This window comes from Nycticebus coucang, chromosome 11, assembly GCF_027406575.1.
Source record: "Nycticebus coucang isolate mNycCou1 chromosome 11, mNycCou1.pri, whole genome shotgun sequence".
Taxonomy (NCBI): Eukaryota; Metazoa; Chordata; class Mammalia; order Primates; family Lorisidae; genus Nycticebus; species Nycticebus coucang.
The window spans coordinates 99,953,882-99,974,504 of record NC_069790.1 but is presented as its reverse complement, the minus strand read 5'-3'; the positions used below and the strand labels follow the sequence as shown (position 1 = coordinate 99,974,504).

The window sequence follows — 20,623 nt, the reverse complement described above, 5'->3', positions numbered from 1 at the left end:
ACAGTTGTGAGACAGAATGCACTAAAACAAGCTAACCATGGAGAGGGGCTAGTTCTTTGATGTAATAATCTTCCAGAGAGAAACTGAATTTGCCTGTAGAGTTGCCTACAGAAGATGCAGGACCCATGGTGGCATGGGATATCTCTGCATGTAGACACAAAGAATGTACTTGATTTTAAAGTAGAAAAATCAGGTCTGGCTCTAGAAATGTGGCGCCCCAGGTAAAGAAACCTAGGAGGTCCTACACAAGCATATGGTGGAATATGATGAGTTCAGGAACATAAAACACTGGGGAAGAGGCTGTAGTCGCTCCTACTTTTTACACCCTAAGAAGTGGTTCCCTGGCACAGGTTAGCAGAGAACTGCACCCTGGATTCTAAGCCAGGGCTGCAGATTGAACTGCTGGAAATTCCAGATACCCTTACAGTTGACTGGGTAATCTCACCACAAGAGGCTTATTTTCAGGGCAGAAAGAACTTGTACTATCAACAGGATTTAGGAAATACTCCAATTCTTCAGGGAGTCAAAGCCCCCAGTAAAAAGCCCATGGCAAGAATTCAGTCGGTACATACCTGTACAGATATACCAGTTGTTAAAATGTGGAACTACTTCTGTACAGTTGGTAAGCTACCCCTGCCATCCTGGCATATTCCCAGGATACCTCCATCTCAGCCTCTCAAAGATTCAGCAACTAAAGGATTAGGGGCCAGGCGGTCTCCTCAGACTAGCCAATGCCTATGCTGCAGAGACTGTAAAGCACTTGACTTATCACTCCTTGTCACCCCCAGCTCCTACCCTCATGTCCTGTGACATACAGAACCCAGTGGGTGACACAAGCCACAGAAGAGATTATCCCCCTGCCCACAATTCTGACAGCAACAACAAAGGCTAACCCTAACAGGACACCATAGAAAAACCGAACTGAGTGACTTGCCCAGGAAACACTCCAAAGAAGTTCTCAGCACCAGTGTCCTTCATGCAGTACCAAGGAGAGGAGTTAGGAAACCCATTTGACACAGGGAAGGTAACAGGGCTACTATGTAATGGAAAGAGATAGGAGTCCAAGAGCCCATCTTGGCTCACAGAAAAGGTGGTCATTGTGAGATAGTTCCACAGTGAATCAGCCCCAGCCTGCCATTTCCCACAAAGACTGCTCTCTCCAAGCCCTTCTCCATGGCCACCTCCTGCACCAGGCCTCAGAGCCAGCTAGCCTCTATTCCTGCAAGTCCATCCTTGGGAGGGCCACCCTGAACACTTGGCTTGCCCGAGCCTAAGCCTAAGCCCATTTCCCACTTGATCTAACCTTTGGCTATGGTTACCTTTTTGCTCTCAGAAAGTTTGAGGGGGTTGTTTTCTTCAGGAGTGTCAGGGGAAGAGTCATCATCCTCGTCCTCTTCTTCGTTGTCTTCTTCTGAATCTTCCTGGTCTTTAATCTCTTCATCTTCTTCCTGATTTTCTATGGACTTACTTTTCCCAAGATTTGTTGGCTCAGTAGCTCGTTCATCCCTGGACGCATTTGTTTCCTCCTGTTTCTCCTTTTCCATCTCTTTCTTTTCCTCCTTTTCCTCCTCTTTTGCTAGCTCGTCTAGCTCCTTCTGGCTGGCCTTATAGTACAGCACAACTTCCAGGCTCTGTGGGGCAGGGGTAGGGCAGGACGGGGCTGTGGTTACCTGTGAAGATGCCTGTTCTCACTACAAGGCTCTGTATCCACAGAAAACTCTACTCCCAGCATGTTGCAGTGCACGGGTGCAGCACCGTGTTCTGGGACTGCGAGCCACTCTCCCTGAGCACGTGGGGGCTGTCACACCTCCCCTCTCAGGACCAGGACTCTGCTTGGCTGGAAAGCCCTATCAGACAGCTCCCAGAGCTAAGGCTTTTGGGCCCTGCGTCTTAACTGCCCCTTCCCTCATTTGTGGAAATTCCTCTTTACCCAATCCTCTGTCCCGTATTAGTGCACAACTACTTTGAATAAATTCCTATCTATTTGGTCCCTCTCTTGGGCATGTAACCCAGGCAGTTTGAAGCAGTCATTCAGCCTAGGGGCCGTGGTCCTCTGGGGCTGCACCTCCAGCCGTGAGCTGTCTGTATTCCACGCTTCTCATAGCTTCACAGGCAAAGGGAGCACCAACTTCCCACCAAGACGGAACCACTGTAGACACTTTCGAGATCCCAGAAGCTTTTCTACAAATACCTCACCTGGTTGAAGTGGTGGTGGAGACAGTGTTTCTTCCTGGAATCTCCTCCACCTTTCTGCGTATCAGGCTAGGGCTGGGTACTACTCACCTTTCCAGCCTCAAAGCTGCCCTTAGAACTGTCGGAGCACGACTTGGTCACCTTTTTAGTTTTAACTCCATTGGCATTCTTGTTCATGTTCTTATTAACATTCTTCCCCCGGGATTCTTTGGAAGCAGAGGGCTTCTTCTCCTTCAGCTGGCGGAGCTCTTCCTGGCAGCACTGCAGCTGCCCCTCCAGCTGCTCCTGCACTGCCAGAAGCCGCCCTTGCTCATCCATGCTAGCCTGGTATTGCAGCTGCAGCTCCCGCAGCTTGCTCTGCAGTTCTCTGATCTGTGGGTAGTGGGGGGCTGGTTACCGGAGCTGAGCCCATGCCACCAGCCTGGGCCCTGCCTCAGAAATGTCCTCGCTAAGACTCATGGAAACAGACAATAAACAAATCATTAAACTGTGGAAACTGAACCTCTTACACAGTTTCACAAAGAATTCCCTAACCTGATGATTTACATCTAACAGGATCAAAAATGATCATTTGTTATGTTTTTTACTGTGATCTGTCTGGGAAACAACTTCAGGGCTGCCACTATTTCTGAACCTCAGGGATTTATTGTATGAGTCTTCTTATGGCAAGTCCTACTTTATCCAACCCATTTCTCCAATGGGGACAATTGCTTAAGGAACTGTGCTGCACACTCTAGAGAGTGTACTGGCTCCTGTACCAACCCCTGGAAACAGACCACATTATAACATTGCTCAAAATCTCTGGGTTTGTCTTCTCGGCTGATGGCAGCACATCACAATACCCCAAGTACCATAGTAGGTACCAATACTAGTCCACCTAGGCCCAAGTTTTCGCTGCTCTCTCTCCCATGGGCACACACAGCCAGCCCCATTGGACTGTGAACTACTCCTGGCCAGAGACAATGGTTTCTGTCCTGCTCCTAGGAGATGCAGAGCACTCTTCTTGGCATTATGAGAAATCCAAGAAAAAGAAGACATGGCCCTGCCCTTGAGGTGCTTACAATCTAGTTGGGGAGACAAGACAAATACACACAAATTTACAAAAGAAAACTGGCAAGGGGAAAAAATGCAGCTCTGCAGGAGTCCTTTGGACACAAAACAAAGGAGAAAACTTATTCAAAGAGGAGTTGGGCACTTGGGAAATATACTTTAGAGCAATTTCCATCAGTGATGGAACAGACTGCCCAGCCTCCTAGGAGATGCAGTCTCCTCCCTCTGTTCCTCTCTCTTAGCCTCTCTGAAATGGCCATGGCACTCCTCTGGCTCTAAGTGTGCATCCCTGACAGCAGTTACCTCATTCTTGTCGTTCTGGAGGGGCTTCTCGAGGCATTCCATGCACTCCCTGAATTCCTTCTCGCAGGTATCCATCTCTTCCTTCAGCTCTTTCTGCTTGTCCAGTAACTTCTTCATCTGCTCTTGCAGCTGGCCTTGCTCCTCCTGGCTTACCTGATACATGGCCTGCATTGCCTGTAGCTTCGTCAATACCTTGGCAACCATTTCCTCAAAGTGCTGTGGGGCGGGGGAGCAATGATGGCACCCCGAGAAGCATCTGACCTCTTCCCCATTCTCTTGGCTGGGCCCTTCCCTGGATACCAAACAATGGCTACAAGGATCTAGAGCTGCCTAGGGGGAATACCATATTTCTCTCCGTGAAGAGCACCATGACTGTGTTGATGAAAAGCCCCAGATCTTAGACCTGTGCCCGGATAGGGGCATGGAAGGGGATGAGGGGCAGACAGGGCTGCCACAGAGAGAGGGCCTTGCTTACTTCCAGTGGCTCCCAGGTCAGCTCTGACCCCATTCCCACCTCACTTCCTGTATCCTTCCCCTGGTGATGCATCTCTTAAAAAGATAAGAGCCCATCTTTCTCTGCCTGACCTATCCTCTGGCAACTGTTACCTCTATGTCTTCTGGCTCAGCAGGTTCGTCATCAGTGCTGCTACTGACATAACTCTTCTGACAGGTGTCAGAGCTTTCGGTGCTGCCATAACTCTTCTTATAGGTAATGCTGGTACAGCTGCTGCGGTAACTCTTTTCGCAGGCCTCGCTGGTGCTAGTGCTGCTGGCATAGCTCTTGAGAAAGCTCTCATTGCTGGCCTGGGTGCTGGTGTAACTCCTGTGATAGCACTCGTTGTCATCAGTCCCCACGTAATTCTGACCATTGTTGGTGCTCTGGGAACTGCTAACATAGCTCTTCCTGTAGGACTCAAGGCTCGATTTTATAGATGGGGAATGGAGTTGGAGTAGTTGCATTTCTTCCATGCAGAGCTGCAAGTCTGCCTGTAGCCTCTTCCGCTCCTCCAGGAGTTTGCCCTGCTCCTGTTGCAACAGCTCTTGCTCTGCCTGACTGGTGTCATACAGCACCTGCAGGGCCTGCATCTGCTCCATGAGTGACTTGGACCTCTGAGGGCAGGGTGGGGAGATGTTATCATTATTCTGAGACATTTCAGCCCTAACTGCACCTCTCCTGGTGCGGACACCTGAGAGCACACCTTAGGGAACCACACACCTACACATCAGCCTCACCACAGCCCATGTCTCTGACTTAGCCTACAGGTGTGTCAGTTTTTTGCTCATTTAGGAAAATAATCCCAGAGTACGATTTCCATGCTCCCATTTCTGCTGGTTTGTATACTCTGGTACATCTTTCTCCTTAGAGCAATGCTGAGTGGGGTTTTTTTGTTTTTTGTTTTTGGCTGGGGCTGGGTTTGAACCCACCACCTCCAGTATATGGGGCCGGCACCCTACTCCTTTGAGCCACAGGCACTGCCCTGCTGAGTGGGTTTTAAGAACATCCTAGCTCCATACCCACCCTCTTCTCGTTAGGTGTGCCCATTATCCTGACCTTTAGTCTCAATCTCCTTCCCCTACTCCCAGTTCTTTTTTTTTTTAGAGACAGAGTCTTACTTTGTCGTCCTTGGTAGAGTACTATGGTGTCACAGCTCACAGCAACCTCCAGCTCTTGGGCTTAGGCAATTCTCTTGCCTCGGCCTCCTGAGTAGCTGGGACTACAGGTGGCCACCACAACGCCTGGCTATTTTTTTGTTGCAGTTTGGCTGGGGCCGGGTTCGAACCGGCCACCTTTGGTGTATGGGGCCAGTGCCCTATTCACTGAGCCACAGGCACCGCCCTCACTCCCAGTTCTAAGATCAGCCTCAACCCTGAAAGGGCATATGAAGAATTCTTTCCTTGGAAGATGAGGACTTGGACCTAAGGTCTTACTACCAACCCCTGTTATCTCTTGTCCCAGGTCTGAATCCAGCCTCTGCACATTTCCCAGCTCTCTGGGCCTGGCTTTTTGGCTGCTGATGCCCAGGATTAGATCTGATTGGCTAAGGGAATATTTTATACAGGGTTTCCAGTCTCTGTTACTCAGGCTTTCAGCCTGGACATCTGATGCCCCTGCAGTATGATCAAGTCTCACAGTTTGGATTTCTGCTATTCCCTAGTTCTCCTTGTTCAGGCTAAGATCTAAGTGAACAGATTCAGCCTAAACTGGAGCTTCTCAACTGCTCTTTCTTGTCTGCACTGAGACCTCAGATTAAATTTATCCCCAACCCCTAAACAGACTTGTATGGAAATTTCTAGCCATGACGCCTTATCTTCATAAGCCTTGCTAGTATTTAAAAGGCTTCGATTTTATGGTCTAATCTCTCTGACCTGGCCACCAAAGTTCCAATGAAGACATTATGGTCAGTACCAAGAACCCCATATGCTAGGAATTTTCTTAGAAGTGGATGGGCTCAGATTTGCCTCATATAGAAAACCATAAGATTACAGATTTTGATAATCAAGACATATTTTTTCACTCATAAGAAAAGGATGACACATTTAGAGTCAGTCCAAAGGAATCCAAACAAACACTAAATTGATATTATACATCTTGAAAATGGTATGTTCAAGGGATCAAATCCAATGATTACGGTATAGGCTTCAGGGTGATCCCAGCTCTGTTCTGTGTTCACAGTGTGTCACTTGGGAATGGATTTGGGTGAAGTCCTCAGGCTGTATCTAAAGCACATTTAATGGATCCCTTGTGTGGTCATGGTTGGTAAAGGGCAGGGCATTAGCCTTAACCTTACTCCTGGCTAAACAGGCCTTCCTTACTCTGACCCTTCTTTGCTTTTTTTTTTTTGAGACAGAGTCTCATCCTGGTAGAGTGTCATGGCACCATAGTTCATAGCAACACAAACTCTTGGGCTTTAGTGATCCTCTTGCCTCAGCCTCCCGAGTAGCTGGGACTAGAGGTGCCTACCACAACACCTGGCTAGTTTTTCTATTTTTAATAGAGATGAGGTCTCACTCTTGCTCGGGTTGGTCTTAAACTCTAGACCTCAAGCAATCCTCCCTTCTCGGCCTTCCAGACTCCTGGGATTACAGGTGTGAGCCGTGTGCCTGCCCATACTCTAACACTTCTCTGGAACCCCCTTTCCTGTGTTGCTCTTGTGCTCAGAACTGTCTCCCCTCCTTTTGCTATGGTTACCTTGTTCTGATCAAATTTTGAGGACTTAGCCTTTTTGGAATCCTCAGGATTCTCCAACACTTCATGGAAATGAGACTCTTTGAAACATCGCAGCTCTTCATGTGCCTCTAATTGTTCTTTCAATATGGATTCTTGGTTCTGTACCAGTTTCTTCTGTTCGTTCTGCATGCCTTTGTAGAGCAGCTGCAGTTCACATAGGTCTTGTAACTTTGTAAGTAACTCCTGACTCTGTGAGGTGGAGTGGAGGAAGGGGGCAAGGGGTTGTGGTGGTTAGATGGAAAAACCCTGCCTCCTGCCATACCTCACCCGCGCTGGGAACAAGTCCCTAAAGAACCTCTGTGTTGCCATCTGAGGGCAGGGGGAGTCTTCCTATGGAGCCATGCTATGCCTCTTATATTTGGATATATTTTGTAGTTTACGGGTCTATTTTCTCTAGATGGACTAAATATCTGAACATAAAATGCTGCACAGATTCCGGAGTATAAAATGTATTTGAAGATTTAAAGCCCTTATTAGAAATCCTCTAACTGGCTCTATATAGCTTTTTGATTTGGGGAGCTGGGCGAAAGTAAAGAGTGGTTGGTTAGGAAAAGGCAAAGTTAAATCCCCACCCTTTTATTTGTTTCCAGTATAGTCACACTGGGAAACTCCTCAGGGCAGCTTTGCCACAGTTAGCAGCCACCCCTTAGCTGGGGTTACCTTATGTACGAGACCACATTTGGGTTGTGGGGACATGAGCCTGTGTAGCTCTTCTTGCAGCTGGCCCTGCTCCTCCTGCAACCTCCTCTGATCCTCCAGGAGATCGTACTGTTCCATTTGCAGCTGCCCAATCTCCTTCTGGCTGGCCTTGTAATTTTCCTGCAGTTCTGTGAGTCTGGACAGCAGTGCATCACACTGTGGGGAGGGGGCAGGGTGTGCCAGGGGTTACTCTGTAAGGTAAACTCTCTGGGGGGCTAGCAGAGCACTTCTGGGCTCTCCTGCCTCTTGTGATTCACCAAGGTCTCTCCCTGTTAAATTCACCTTGGACTAATCATCCCAAGCCACACTGTGCCCAGACAGACCAGCCCTAGTGCTGAAAGGGGAAGCCCAGCAAGCTGCTCTGAACTATCGTTGGCCAACCAACTATTGTTGTCTCTAAATTCCTCCTCCCATTCCCTTCCAGGGCGGTTTAAGAGGGATCAATGCCCCTCCCTTCACATTGCCCACCTTCCTTTTCTCTGGTCCTTGCCTTTGGCCTGCTGGGAACTCTGGCTTCTGTTACTCATCATCAGTTGTTTTCAGACCTAATCATGCTTCTGACCAATAACAACAAATTTCACCCCAGTTTTCCCCATTTTTACACCAATCACCTCTTAAAATCTTTAGAAAAATATGAGCTATTGTTGAATTGGGGTTGAGAAGACTAAATTATCCCATGATTTTAAAAACCAAATCTTCTAATATTAGACAAATCTCAAAGCTGTTTTATGACTAGAGAAAAAGCTGGCTCTGTATGCCAGCTTGCTTCTCCATTCCCAGAGCTTTTGCCACTAGAAGAAGAGATGATGAGCAAGTCATGGACTCTCAAGACCCCCCAAATGAGTGGGAGTGTAGGAAGGGAGAAATGTTAGTCAAAGGCAAATAGACTGCTGGGGTGACCCGAATAACCTTCCCAATCCTCTACCTCCTGAAGGCCTTTCCCTAGAGATACAGCCTACTATTAACTGTGGCAGGAACTACTGAGTATTCCAGAAGAATGGGACCAGCTCCACCATGTTTTGAGACTCCCATGCTTTATCTCCAGCATGCTTCAACACCTTCCACTTCCTATCAGTAATCAGGAGCTGAAAGTGCTCTACAGGGTAAATGATAACAGCCTGTGTTTTACATACTATGGAAAAAGAAAAGTGAATAAGGCCTTATTTATCACTACCAAGATTTATTACTAAAAGGAAGTGAGATAAGAGTAGCATTCGGTTCAATTTAAAGACTGCATAATTCAAGCTTCAAGGATTTAACTACTCTAAAACCAAAGAATAAATTCTGGAAGGGCTACACCCTTCTACTACTCAATCAGCCTTTTCAGTATAAGATCCTAACCTCTAATAAGAGTATTTGCTGTCTGCCACAAAATCTGGCCCCTCTCTCAAGTTCTAACAGTAAGAATAGTTGTGTATATGGGCCTATGTGTAAATTCTTCTCCATGAATGACTAGATATCATATATTCTAATTATCAATGTATAAATGTCCACACATGTGGAATCAGGTGTAAAACCTTCAGATGTTCAGATTGGGATCCAGACATATTGCTCCTACTGCTGTGGCTCTGGCTCTAACTCAAGGTCAGGGTGAATTGTTTTAAAGTTAGCATCAGGTGGCTTGCCTCTATTCCCTCCCTAGGAAGCCCATCAAGCCCCTTGGTTACGTGACATTATCTTTTGCCTCTGTACCTCCTCTCTCTGGAGACAGGTGCCCAGGAGCTCTCACCTCTATGATTTACAATTACCTTATTAGCACATTGTCCCTTGTCCTCCAGAAAGGACTGGCAGGTCTTGAGCTGTTTCAGCTCCATCTGGCTCAGCTGGAAATCTTGCTCAAGCTGGTCATACATGTGCTTCTGCCGCTCCAGCTCATCCTTGCTGTTCTCATACAGCTGCTTTGTCTCCTGAAGCTGGGCATGCATCTCTGAATTCTGGGCAGGGGAGGTGGGCCTGGCTGTTACTCCAGGCGCCCCTGCTGTTTCACTCTCTCCTCTCAGGCAGGGACTGTGGGGATCCATCTTCTCCTATCTTTCCCAGCCCCCAATTTCATCCCAGACAGGTTTTCCCAAGATGAACCCATCCCCAACAGGTTCAGAACACAGATTTCTGGGGCTTCCATTTTGGGAAGGTGGGAGTAGAGGAAAGGCTTTTTTTTTATGAGACAGAGTCTTATTTTGTCACCCTCGGTAGAGTACCGTGGCATCACAGCTCATAGCAACCTCCAACTCTTGGGCTTACGGGATTCTCTCGCCTCAGGCTCACAAGCAGCTGGGACTAACAGGCGCCTTCCACAACACCCAGCCATTTTTTTGCTGTGGTTGTCATTGTTGTTTAGCAGGCCTAGGCCGGGTTTGAACCCGCAGCCACCACCACTGAGCTACCTGCGCCAAGCCAGGAGAGGCTTTTTCATAGGCCACTTTTTTGATTTAAAATAAAAGGAAGTTGAAAGTGTCATGACTCCCCGAGACCACCTTTCTTCTAAGCACCCCTTTTACCCCTCATCAACAGCCCCTTCGCAGAAGTCCTACCAGTCCCATCCCTCCTCTGTTGTGTGCTCAGCCCTACAGGAGATTCTGCCCGGCTACGTTCTCCCTTGCCAAGGGCTTCTTTTACCTTCTCTTTGGTCTCTTGGAAGGAGGCCAACATGTTCCTAAGGCAATGCAGCTCTGTCTCATGGCACCGCAGCTTGTCCTGCAGCTGCCGCTGCACTTCCAGCAGCTTTTCCTTCTCGCACATGATGTCCTGGTACTGGAGCTGCATCCTCTGCAGCCGGCAGCGTAACTCCTACAGGGGAGGGGCTTTGGGCAGTGCCTCTGGCTCCTTAACCCCCTCGCTCTTCTGCCTGCGTCACTCTCAGACTCCGACAGTCCAAGAATTTACTTCTCCCTGTCCTCTGCTTACAGGTTGTCAACTCATCTTATGCAGGGGGGAGCTAGAGCTCTTAATCTGTGGTGCTGCCTAGGTGGTAGCTGGAGTTATCTTTAACTTGCTACTATTATTCACCTTCCCCAAACCTCAGACAGATGCTCTTAGTGCCTAAGTTGTCCCCTCACCTCTGGTTGCTGTTACCTTCTCACTTTGGCTCTCTATGACTTTGAGCTGTCGGAGCTCAGACTGAAGTTGTAGCTGCACCTTCAAGAGCTCATTCTGCTCATCCTGGCTAGCATCGTATTTTTTCTGCAGGGTACAGAGTTTGGTCTTCAGCTCCTCGTTCTGTGGTGGGGGAGGATGCGAGTAGAATAGTTACTTTCAAGAAATAGCACATCCCTCTACAGATCAGCTTGGTTCCTTTTCAGAAGCAGACATCTTGAGGATTACAGCCTATGGTTTGCTTTCTTCTGTGAGGCATACACTCAGTAACGGCTACTGTTTTTAGAAGGCAACGCTATACGACTTCTAAATTGGTTTCCTGTAGGCTGTGCCCCGGGTTGTGGGGCAGGAGTCACCAGAGCATAGCCTTTTTCTCATCCCCTCAGAGCAGTGCCTCCCAGGGCCCTTCTGCTCCCTCCCATGGGGTGCATCCCCCAGCAGGCTTTACCTGGGCGACACTGTGGGAGGTCTGAAACCGAAGCACCTCGTTCTGGGCGCACTTGAGCTCCCTCTGCAGCCGCCTCTGCTCCTCCTCACTGGTCTGGCGATGAAGCTGTAGCTCTTGCAACTCACAACACAGTTTCTTACACTGCATGGGAAACAGAACAGGAAGGCTGACTTACTATAGGTACCACACGTGCCCCAAGAACAGGCCTGGGGAAAGTCTGGCATTCTGTTGTGTGAAATATTTTACATCAGGCAAATAAGCAACCCCTCAAAGTACTATCTTCTGCCGCAGTGCCTATCTGCCAGCCCTGTGCCTAAGGAGCTGTCCCTACCACAGGCCAGGAGAAAGTGTGAGAGAGATGATGAAGGGTGCCTGCTTCCCTACCCTTCTGTACCCTACCTTGCTCTGCATGTCACGCATCTGCTCCTCAGCTCCCAGGAGTTGCTGTCGCAACAAATGCATTTCAGGATCTGGCTCTAGGAAGTCCACTTCTGAAGTTTGAGACTCTGTTGACATCATACTCCTTAGTGTTTGGGACTCCAGCCACTTCTCTGTTGCTCTTCGTGTCCTGTAACGCAGAATCCCAGAGCCATGCTGAGATGGAGCTCTTCCTGGTATTAGCAATCAAGTGTCCTCTGTGTCCTCATGTGTTTAAGTCAAAGATAGTAAAGGACCTTCTAGTATGAGTCACTGGACTGCAGCCAGCACTGTAACTCCCACAGGGTAGGGGGCTTTGGGCAATAAACACATTTAGAAGATCACAGAAAATGTTTCCAGGCCCAGTGCAGCAGCTCAGGCCTGTCTGAGCTCAGGAGTTTGAGACCATTCTGAGCAAAAGCGAGACCCCATCTCTATTAAAAATAGAAAAATTAGCCAGGGATTGTGGAGGCACTTCTAGTCCCAGCTACTTGGGAGGCTGAGGCAAGAGAATTACTTGAACCCAGGAGTGTGAGGTTGCTATGAGCTAAGGTGACACCATGACACTCTAGCCTAGGCAACAGAGTAAGACTGTTTCAAAAACAAAAAACAAAAAACAAAAGAAAGAAAGAAAAAGTCTCTAGCACTTCAATCTGCAAAGGTATGTTTGGCTCTGAGATACCATAAAAGTGCCAGTCCATTTGGTTTTGAAGCTGGGATTGGCATCAAGCAAGCTCCAATCTGGAACACTGTGCCACTAGACTGGATCAAATCTGTGCAGACAACAAAGGAAGCTACTCTGATCTACTCTAGCACAGAGCAAACCAGATTCCAATCTCTAGAATGGAAGAAAATTAAATTTTAAAACTCATTCACTCTACTTCTGAGACAACTGGGTCAGATCCCTGTGTCTGTTCTGGGTAGCATCTGTACCCTTTGGATACCATGAAAAGGACTACGTTTCTGGACTCTTTATCCTGGCATCTGCCTTCAGGGGAAAGCCCAAGGCAAGGCAGAATCCTGCAGAGTCCCAACAACCTTCTGGCTGTACCTCTCACTCTCCAGATCTGCAAGCTGCCCTGTGAGGCTACTGTTGCTCTCCTGTAGGGCCCGGTACTCCTCATTCAGGAATTGGTAGCGTTCTCGCAGTTGCTGCAATTCTTCTGCAAAAGACAAGCAGAGAGAGATGAGATCCTCAGAAGGAAAGCACTGATGACAAGCCTCCAGTTTTAGTCTAGAAATGTGAGAGCAGAAGGCTGAATAGTTTCTCTTTTTCTAAAGACATGAAAGAGATAAGTGTACCACATGCAGAGGCTTAGAAGACAGGGGCCAGAAAATCCCATTCTCACCTTCCCGATGTGCTCTGTGTGCTCACTTTCAAAGCCTCAACCAAAGCAGGGGTCATGAGCTTTTGAAAGTTTAATTAAGTTTTTGGTTTATTATATTTAAAGTTTCCATTTAGCTATTTATGATTACCATCCTAATATGCTTTTAGCACAAAAAGCTGAGGGATGCCAATTTCTGCCTCTTTGGGACAACCCAGGTATTTTGAATTTCCTTTTACTTCCTTTATCACCACATTGAATACCTTGGCCTAGATATGGTCGGTCTAGAATTATAGAGGTCTTTTCCTCAATGATAGAAAAATCTATATCCACATATCATCCTCAAGCATTAGAAGAGATCTGGCTGAAATGCCCCAGCAAATGTCTCTAAGAGCCAGTCACCAATACTGTGCAATGCTCTGATCATACAAATACCCATATCTCTTTAGTTTCTTCATGACTAAGAATTATATCTCTTAGAACACCAATTCTAATGATACTTAAGGAATATTAACTTGCTCTAATTATAACATTATACCTATCTTACCTGCTAGAAGATTCAACACCTTGGAAGTGACTTCTAATGTTTCCTTTGAATTTTAATCAGAACTCCTTAGAATACTGTAGATTCCCATAGAAGGAAGGAAACTAATCTTTAATGAAAACTAACCATGTGCTAAGCATTAGACTTGACAGTTTCAGCTTCAGATTTGGTTAGTTTGCAAACATGTCTCACATTTCATTTAATCCCCTGTAATGTTTTTTTCTTTAAATAAACCTTTAATTTTAGAATAGTTTTAGATTCAGCAAAAAAGTTACAAAGATAGTACAGAGTTCCCCAGGGGAATTCTCACCCAGTTTCCCCATGTTAACATCTTATATTACAATGCTACACTTGTCACGATTAAGAAATCAACATTGGGGCTTGGTGCCTGTAGCTCAGCGGCTAGGGCACCAGTCATGTACACTGGAGCTGGCAGGTTCAAACCTGGCCAGAGCCTGCCAAACCACGACAACAATGACAAAGAAATAGCCAGGTGTTGTGGTGGGCACCTGTAGTCTCAGCTACTGAAGCAAGAGAATCACTTAAGCCCAAGAGTTTGAGGTTGCTGTGAGCTGTGATGCCATATCACTCTACTGAGGACGACATAATAAGACTCTCTCTCAAAAAAAAAAAAAAAAAAAATCAACATTGGTACACTGCTGTTAACTAAACTCCATAGTGTATTTGGATTTCTCTACATTTTCCCTAAGGTCCTTTTCCTATTCCCATATTGATCCATCTATAAAATTTTATGAACCAGTTTTGATTCAATACTCCAGATAAAGAAAATGAGGCTCAGAGAGAGACAATAACCAGATTGAGTTTATCCTGTTAATTGAAAAGCTGAGATTCTGGGGCGGTGCCTGTGGCTCAGTGGGTAGGGTGCCAGCCCCATATACTGAGGGTGGCAGGTTCGAACCCGGCCCCCACCAAAATGCAGCAAAAAATAGCCGGCATTGTGGTGGGTGCCTGTAGTCCCAGCTACCTGGGAGGGGCAAGAGAATCGTGTAAGCCCAGGAGTTGGAGGTTGCTGTGAGCTGTGATGTCATAGCACTCTACTGAGGGTGATAAAGTGAAACTCTGTCTCTAAAAAAAAAAAAAAAAAAAAGAAAAGAAAAGCTGAGATTCTGAACTTAGGTCTGTTTGCTCCAAGCCAGGCCTTCCAACTGTGCTAGCCTCCTCCTTCTAGCACCGCCAGTTCAAAGGCTCTTCTGAGAGGCTTGACACAGCTGGCAAAACCTGCAGATGAGTCCTCGTTGATTGCCTCTGCTTGACCTAGTCAAATATAGGGCCTCCATTATACTCAGATCATAAATCTGGCCTCAGAATAAAGGCAAATTCTCTGATGTCATGAATCCTAGCAACTAACTGGGAGACTCTCGGTCTGAAAGCAGAGCTCTAAGCTTTTGAGTACCTAATGTATTACTAGGAATAACATCTCTTCTTCTTCAGCTGACTTGCACTCTGATTTGTTGCTCTCTAAAGCTTCTACTTTGGGGAGGGCTAAAGGAGCCTAAGAATTAGCATTTTGGGACCTGGGAAGCATGACCAGAGGCTTCCCACAAAGTGGTCCAGGCAAAGTGCTGTGATACCAGAGAAGCAGGAAGAATTTCCCAAGGTAACAGGTCTTTCTACACCCATCCCAGAACTGGAAACTTTCCCAGGAAAGGCTTTACCATAGTCACATCAACAAAGACCCAGTGGCTTTCTGAAGAAGAACTCTCAGGGTACATCTCTATGGTACTATTTCTTACACTGCCATGGACCGGTTATATAACATCTGGGAAAGTTTTTCTCCCTTACAGTCTTAAATTCAACCTAGAGGTTTTCCCTTGAGCTTCCTAATTCATAGTCTAATACTACCTTTTACCATTTTCCTATATATTATCTCCCTTTCTCTACTTGACTTAGTACCACCAGACATGAAAGCTTGCTCTCATACCTTGTAACCCAGAGAAATCTGAGAGACTTAAACTCTCCCCAGATGGTTCAGAGATCTTCAGTTCCATTTCTGCACGGAGGGAGGCGATCTCCACCTCATAATCTCCCCGAATGCGATCCATGTCCTCTAGTTCCTTCTGCATCCGGCAGAGATCCTCCTGTAGGGATGCTACGTCACTGTCATGTTCAGCTGCGGAATACTCTGCTGCTTGTCGCAGACTCTGGATCTCATTATGGGCCAAATGCAATTCCCGTTCTATTTCCTTAAGTTCACTTTCTTTCTCACGCTCTAACAGGGAAATCTCCTCCCGTAGAGACCGCAGCTCACCTGCAAAGCCCAAAGGATGAGATGGTCAAGAGAAGTGAAATAATCTACTATGTTACGGAGACACAAAGTTATAGGTAGGCTTATTTTATGGAAATTCCTGACAAATGAGTCTCTATCCCATTAGAAGTAAAGCATCATGTAATATGAAATAAATGAAGCCACCTAAGAAGGGAACAAAGAGTGACTCCATGTAGTAAGTTCCAGTTCGAGGCCTGGCACCAAAAGCAATAATTTAGTCTATTATAAACAAGAAGTATTAAATACTTCTAAGAAATCACTTGACATTTAAAGACCAAGCCTGATTTTTTTTTTTTGAGACAGAGTCTTGCTTTGTCACACTCCATAGAGTGCCATGGCGTTATAGCTCATAGCAACCTCAAACTCTCGGGCACATGTGATCCTCTTGCCTCAGCCTCCTGAGTAGCTGGGACTACAGGTGCCTGCCACAATGCCTGGCTACAGTATTGATGTCTTGAGTCTTTCTCAAAATTCCCTGACTAAAAAAAATGTATAGACTATTTTCACCTATTCAGTTGGGGAGCTCAATGACATATGAAATCCCATGATAAGTATGGGACCCCAAACAATGTGCATTTAGAGTTCACAGCTAAAATGCAAATGTAAGTTCACTGCACGATAACCAAACATGGGATAATAACCTAAATGATGATTGATATGGTATTGATTACACCAACGATTGTTAAAAAGAGTATCATGTAGCCATTTAAAAGAAAGTAGGATATCCATAGTGAAGACATAAAATAGTTTCCATATTAACTAGAAGGAAAAATAAGGTGGAAAATTTATGCTGTTATTTAACTTTTGAAAAATGTATTCTTATGTATAGTATATAATACACAAGTGTACAAAGACAAAAAGGCCTGGAAAGAGCTATGCCCCAAACCACAAAGAAGTTTTGCTTCTGAGGAGTGGTGTAGCATGTGATGAGGTCTTCTCATTTCCATGACATACATAAGGTGCAGTACTGTTTCAATCTTCAAAATAAGCCTATATTTTATAACATACTGTATATACATTTTTTAAGTTATGAAAGAATGTGAGAATTCTGTATCTGTGGAGCATCTCAGGGTTTCTAGACACGGGTACCCATCTGGGATCAGAACCTAAAGTGGAAAGAGAATAAAGTCACTGATTTTTATTCAGGAGTAAAAAATCCTGAATAGTGAATTTAGGATTTGGGGGCTGAGATTAGGGAATTAATGACGGGGCTGGGAGGGTCAGAACCTTTCCATAAACCTTTTGCAAGGCACATTCTCCCATCCCCTGCTCACTCACCATTCAGATATCAACTTTTCCTAGCCTCTCCCCTACCTCTTCAAAAAACTAACAGAGGACCTCTATTAAATGTTCTCACAGTGCTTGTACTTTGCAGCGTGTGTGTGTATCTGGCCTCTCCTTCCTTTGGTTATAAGCTTTACAAAGGCAAGGGTATGTCTGCTTTTTTTTCTTTTTTTGCAGTTTTGGCTGGGGCCAGGCTTGAACCTGCCACCCCTGATATATGGGGCCAGAGTCCTACTTCTTGAGCCACAGGCACCACTCTGGCATGTCTATTTTGATCACCATCACAGCTCTAGGATCTAGTATTGTGGCCTGCATAAGACAGCTCAATAAATATTTTCTGTATTCATGCATAAATGAGGCATGGGTTCATCCATTCAACAAACTTTTCCTGAGTATCTCCTCTATGTATAGAATTAACGTTTGGTATTCATGCCTGCAATTCTAGCACTCTGGGAAGCTGAGGCAGGTGGATCGCCTGAGCTCAGGAGTTTGAGGCCAGCCTGAGCAAGAGTTAAACCCTGTCTCTAAAAAATAGCCAGGTGTGGGTGGTGCCTGTGGCTCAGTGGGTAGAGCACTGGCCCCATATACTGAGGGTGGCGGGTTCGAACCCGGCCCAGGACAAACTGCAACAACAAGAAAAAAATAGTGGGGCATTGTGGTGGGCCTTTGTAGTCTCAGCTACTGGGGAAGCTGAGGCAGAAGAATTGCCTAAGCCCAGGAGTTGGAGGTTGCTGTGAGCTGTGACACCATGGTACTCTACCTAGGGCAATAAAGTGAGACTCTGTCTTTAAAAAAAAAATGAGACTCTGTCTCAAAAAAAAAAAAAAATTAGAAGAGACCCCAAGTGCCCTTCAACACAAGAATGGATTAATAAACAGTGGTATGTGTACACCACGGAATACTATCCAGCCATAAAAAGATGAAGATTTTGCATCCTTTGTAACAACCTGGATGAATTTGGAGATTCTCCTAAGTATCACAAAATTGAAAAAAGAAGCATTATATGTACTCAATACCAATTTGAAACTAGGAGATTAGCAACCACAGACCCACACAAGAGAAAATCTCAATTAAATTCAAGAAGGGAAGGACAGTGTTCAGTAACTTCCCACAATGCATGGGTATATGGCACACTCCCTGGGCGTGGGACACAGCTGCAACTCTGACTTTAACTTTTTATGTGTGAATTATATAATCTAATGGTTTGTACTCTCATATTAATCTGAAACTTTAAAAAATTAAAAGAGAACTAGACATTTGAAGAAAAATCTGGACATGTTTCAGATACAAATGCTGAGTGGTCAGGGCATCTCAGGGGAAGGTCCTCTGCTCTGCTCTCCTGGGCTCACACGTGCAGCTCCAGGCACATCTTTCGCCAATCCTTCTTGCTCTGGAATGATCCCAGCTGCTCTCTCTCCCTAGTCTAGTTCAACTAATACTAACTGATCAACACTGGGTCAAACCTAAGTATCTCTATTTGCATTCTCTGACTTCCCATCTGAAAGAAAGTCTTTGGTCTACCCGCAACACTGAAAGGCACAGTGAGTTCCTCGGCTAGCAGGCTCACTAGAAAAATGGCCAAGTCCCAAGGGTCTGTGGCGGGATTTCTGGGGTGCGAAACCTCTGCTTCCCTAATATGCCCTTGACGTTAGGATTCAAATCTCCCTTAGGTGCGCCTCTGGGGTCTGGCCCTAAAAACAAAGCATCGTCAGACCCGAAGGGTAAACGAAGGGTCAGGATCGCTAGAGGCGGTGGCTCCATTCCGAAGGCGGACGGGGGGTGGGAGGGCCGCCAGCCAGGAGTTGAAAAGGCCCAACTCGGTTCCGAAGGTCAGGCAGTGCCGGTTGACTGTGGGGCTGGGGCCGTCGGGGCGAGGCAGAGCCCGGGAGTCCGGCTGCAGGGTAGAGATGTGATTTTCACTCACTGGTTATAGCTTCCATCTCGCCGGGGCCCCCCCCAGATGGCGGTCTCCCTGGAGGCCTCCCCGCCGCCCGGCGCGTCCCGGCCCCGGAGGGGCTGTGGCGGCGGGAACCGCCTCTGAACACCAGCTACCTCCGAGACCGCGCGCGCCCCCTCTTGGCGGAAACGGGCAACTCGCGTGCGCGAGAAGCCTCAGTCCCCTCCCACAGGGCGGTGCGCGGGAGTGACATCGGTCTTAGAGACCCCAGGTGAAGAGCGAAGCCCCAGTTCTCACTTGCATCTGTCTTAGATTTTCTGACTTCTTGCCCCTTTGAAAGGAAGAACGTCCCTTCTTCAAGCAAAAGCTATTTTGCCTTTTTCTGCCCTATAGGATTTTTTCCTTCACCGTACAAACGCGATCTAGCATTGCCTACCTTAACAAACCCTCCTTTGACTCCATTGCCTTTCCCCTTATTTCTCTGCTTCGTTTCAAAACAACTATCCGTACTCACCTTTTTCGTTTCACCTCCCACTTCCTCTTCAGTCCCAAATCCACTCAGGCATCTATCTGCACTGAAATGTCTCAGAGTTCTCCATCTTGCCAAATCCAACTGCCATCTATCTCACTTGACTTAGCAACTTTTGACATGGTGGATCATAATCTCCTTGAACCACTGTCTGCTCTTGGCTTCTAGGACATGATGTGCTTCAGGAGTTGCTCCCACTTTAGGCTCTTTTGTTCATTTCTCCTTCTGGACTGGACCCTTTCTTCTCCTCTTCTGATAGCTCCCACATGACTGCACAGTGATCCCATGGATTCGTGTCTATGTTAATGATGCCCAAATGTGTATCTCCAGACTTATTTCTCCCTGGTTCTGGATTCACACGTCCAATCACCTCCTTTACATATTTACGTAAAACTCGACAGGTAGAAGACATTTTCCCTGGCTCCCTAGTCCCCAAACTTGTTTCTTGCCAACTCTTCGTCATCCCAATAAGTGACACCACCATCCACTCAAATTCTCAAGGTAAAGTCATCTTTCATGTCTGCTATCTCCCCACCTAATTCATCAGCAGGTCCTGAAGACTTCACCTTCAAAATATATCCTGAATCATCCCCGTTTCTACTGCCCTAATCCAAATGACCAGCACTTCGTGGCTGGACTTACTGTGACAGGTCTTCAAGTACTTTCCCTCATCTGGTTTCCACACAGAGGTCAAAATGAACTTGGAAAAATGTAAAGCAGATTATATCACCCCAGCTCTAGTTAAGACTCTCCTCTGACTTTCTACTAGGTTTAAAACGAAAGCCAAACCTCTCAGCTGACTTAGAAGACCCGCTGTAATCTGGCCTCTGCCTGCCTGGCCACATTCTCTTACTGGGGTGCTACATGTGCACTTTGCTCCAGCCACAAGGGCCTTTGTTCTGTCCTTCAAACACATGATGCTCATTTTCACCCCCCGGCCTTTGTTGTTGTTCCTTCTGCCTGGTGTGCTCTTCCTTCAGCTCTTGAATGTCTGGATCCTTCTCATTATTCAGGTGTTGGCTCCAATGTCATCTTCTAAAAGAGGACTTCTCTAACTACCTTCTCTAAAATAAACTGCCATCTCATTTCCTCTCTATATATCACTTTATTATATTCATAGCATTTATTACCACTCAAACTTATGTTGTTTGTTTATTTTCTGCCTCTACCCATTCGAAGGCACTCTTCATTAGAGCAAGGATCTTGTCTGTCTCATTCATAGTTAGTCCTCCAGGTATATAGGCATTCAATAAAGTGATAAACAAAATATTTAGCCCTATTTTGTAGACAACAAAGATATCAAAAAGATAAAGGTGACCTGCCCA

At 46.4% G+C, this 20,623-nt stretch overlaps 1 protein-coding gene across 6 annotated transcripts in view; it reads right to left on the bottom strand.

The window, feature by feature from the left end:
* The window catches only part of CCDC136 (coiled-coil domain containing 136), a 30,692-nt gene that overhangs the window by 5,275 nt on the left and 4,794 nt on the right, over window positions 1-20,623 (bottom strand). For 2 of the 6 annotated variants that reach the window (XM_053553533.1, XM_053553535.1), the window contains exons 5-17: window positions 15,244-15,570; window positions 12,484-12,595; window positions 11,415-11,583; window positions 11,016-11,156; window positions 10,547-10,690; window positions 10,091-10,261; window positions 9,223-9,408; window positions 7,436-7,630; window positions 6,737-6,964; window positions 4,153-4,656; window positions 3,547-3,762; window positions 2,284-2,565; window positions 1,320-1,631 (exon numbers count right to left, since the gene is read on the bottom strand). In XM_053553533.1, coding sequence (XP_053409508.1) covers window positions 1,320-1,631; window positions 2,284-2,565; window positions 3,547-3,762; window positions 4,153-4,656; window positions 6,737-6,964; window positions 7,436-7,630; window positions 9,223-9,408; window positions 10,091-10,261; window positions 10,547-10,690; window positions 11,016-11,156; window positions 11,415-11,583; window positions 12,484-12,595; window positions 15,244-15,570 — 2,987 coding nt within the window. The remainder of the gene's footprint in view (window positions 1-1,319; window positions 1,632-2,283; window positions 2,566-3,546; window positions 3,763-4,152; window positions 4,657-6,736; window positions 6,965-7,435; window positions 7,631-9,222; window positions 9,409-10,090; window positions 10,262-10,546; window positions 10,691-11,015; window positions 11,157-11,414; window positions 11,584-12,483; window positions 12,596-15,243; window positions 15,571-20,623) is intronic. The other 4 variants (XM_053553536.1, XM_053553537.1, XM_053553538.1 and 1 more) reach the window with 4 other exon arrangements.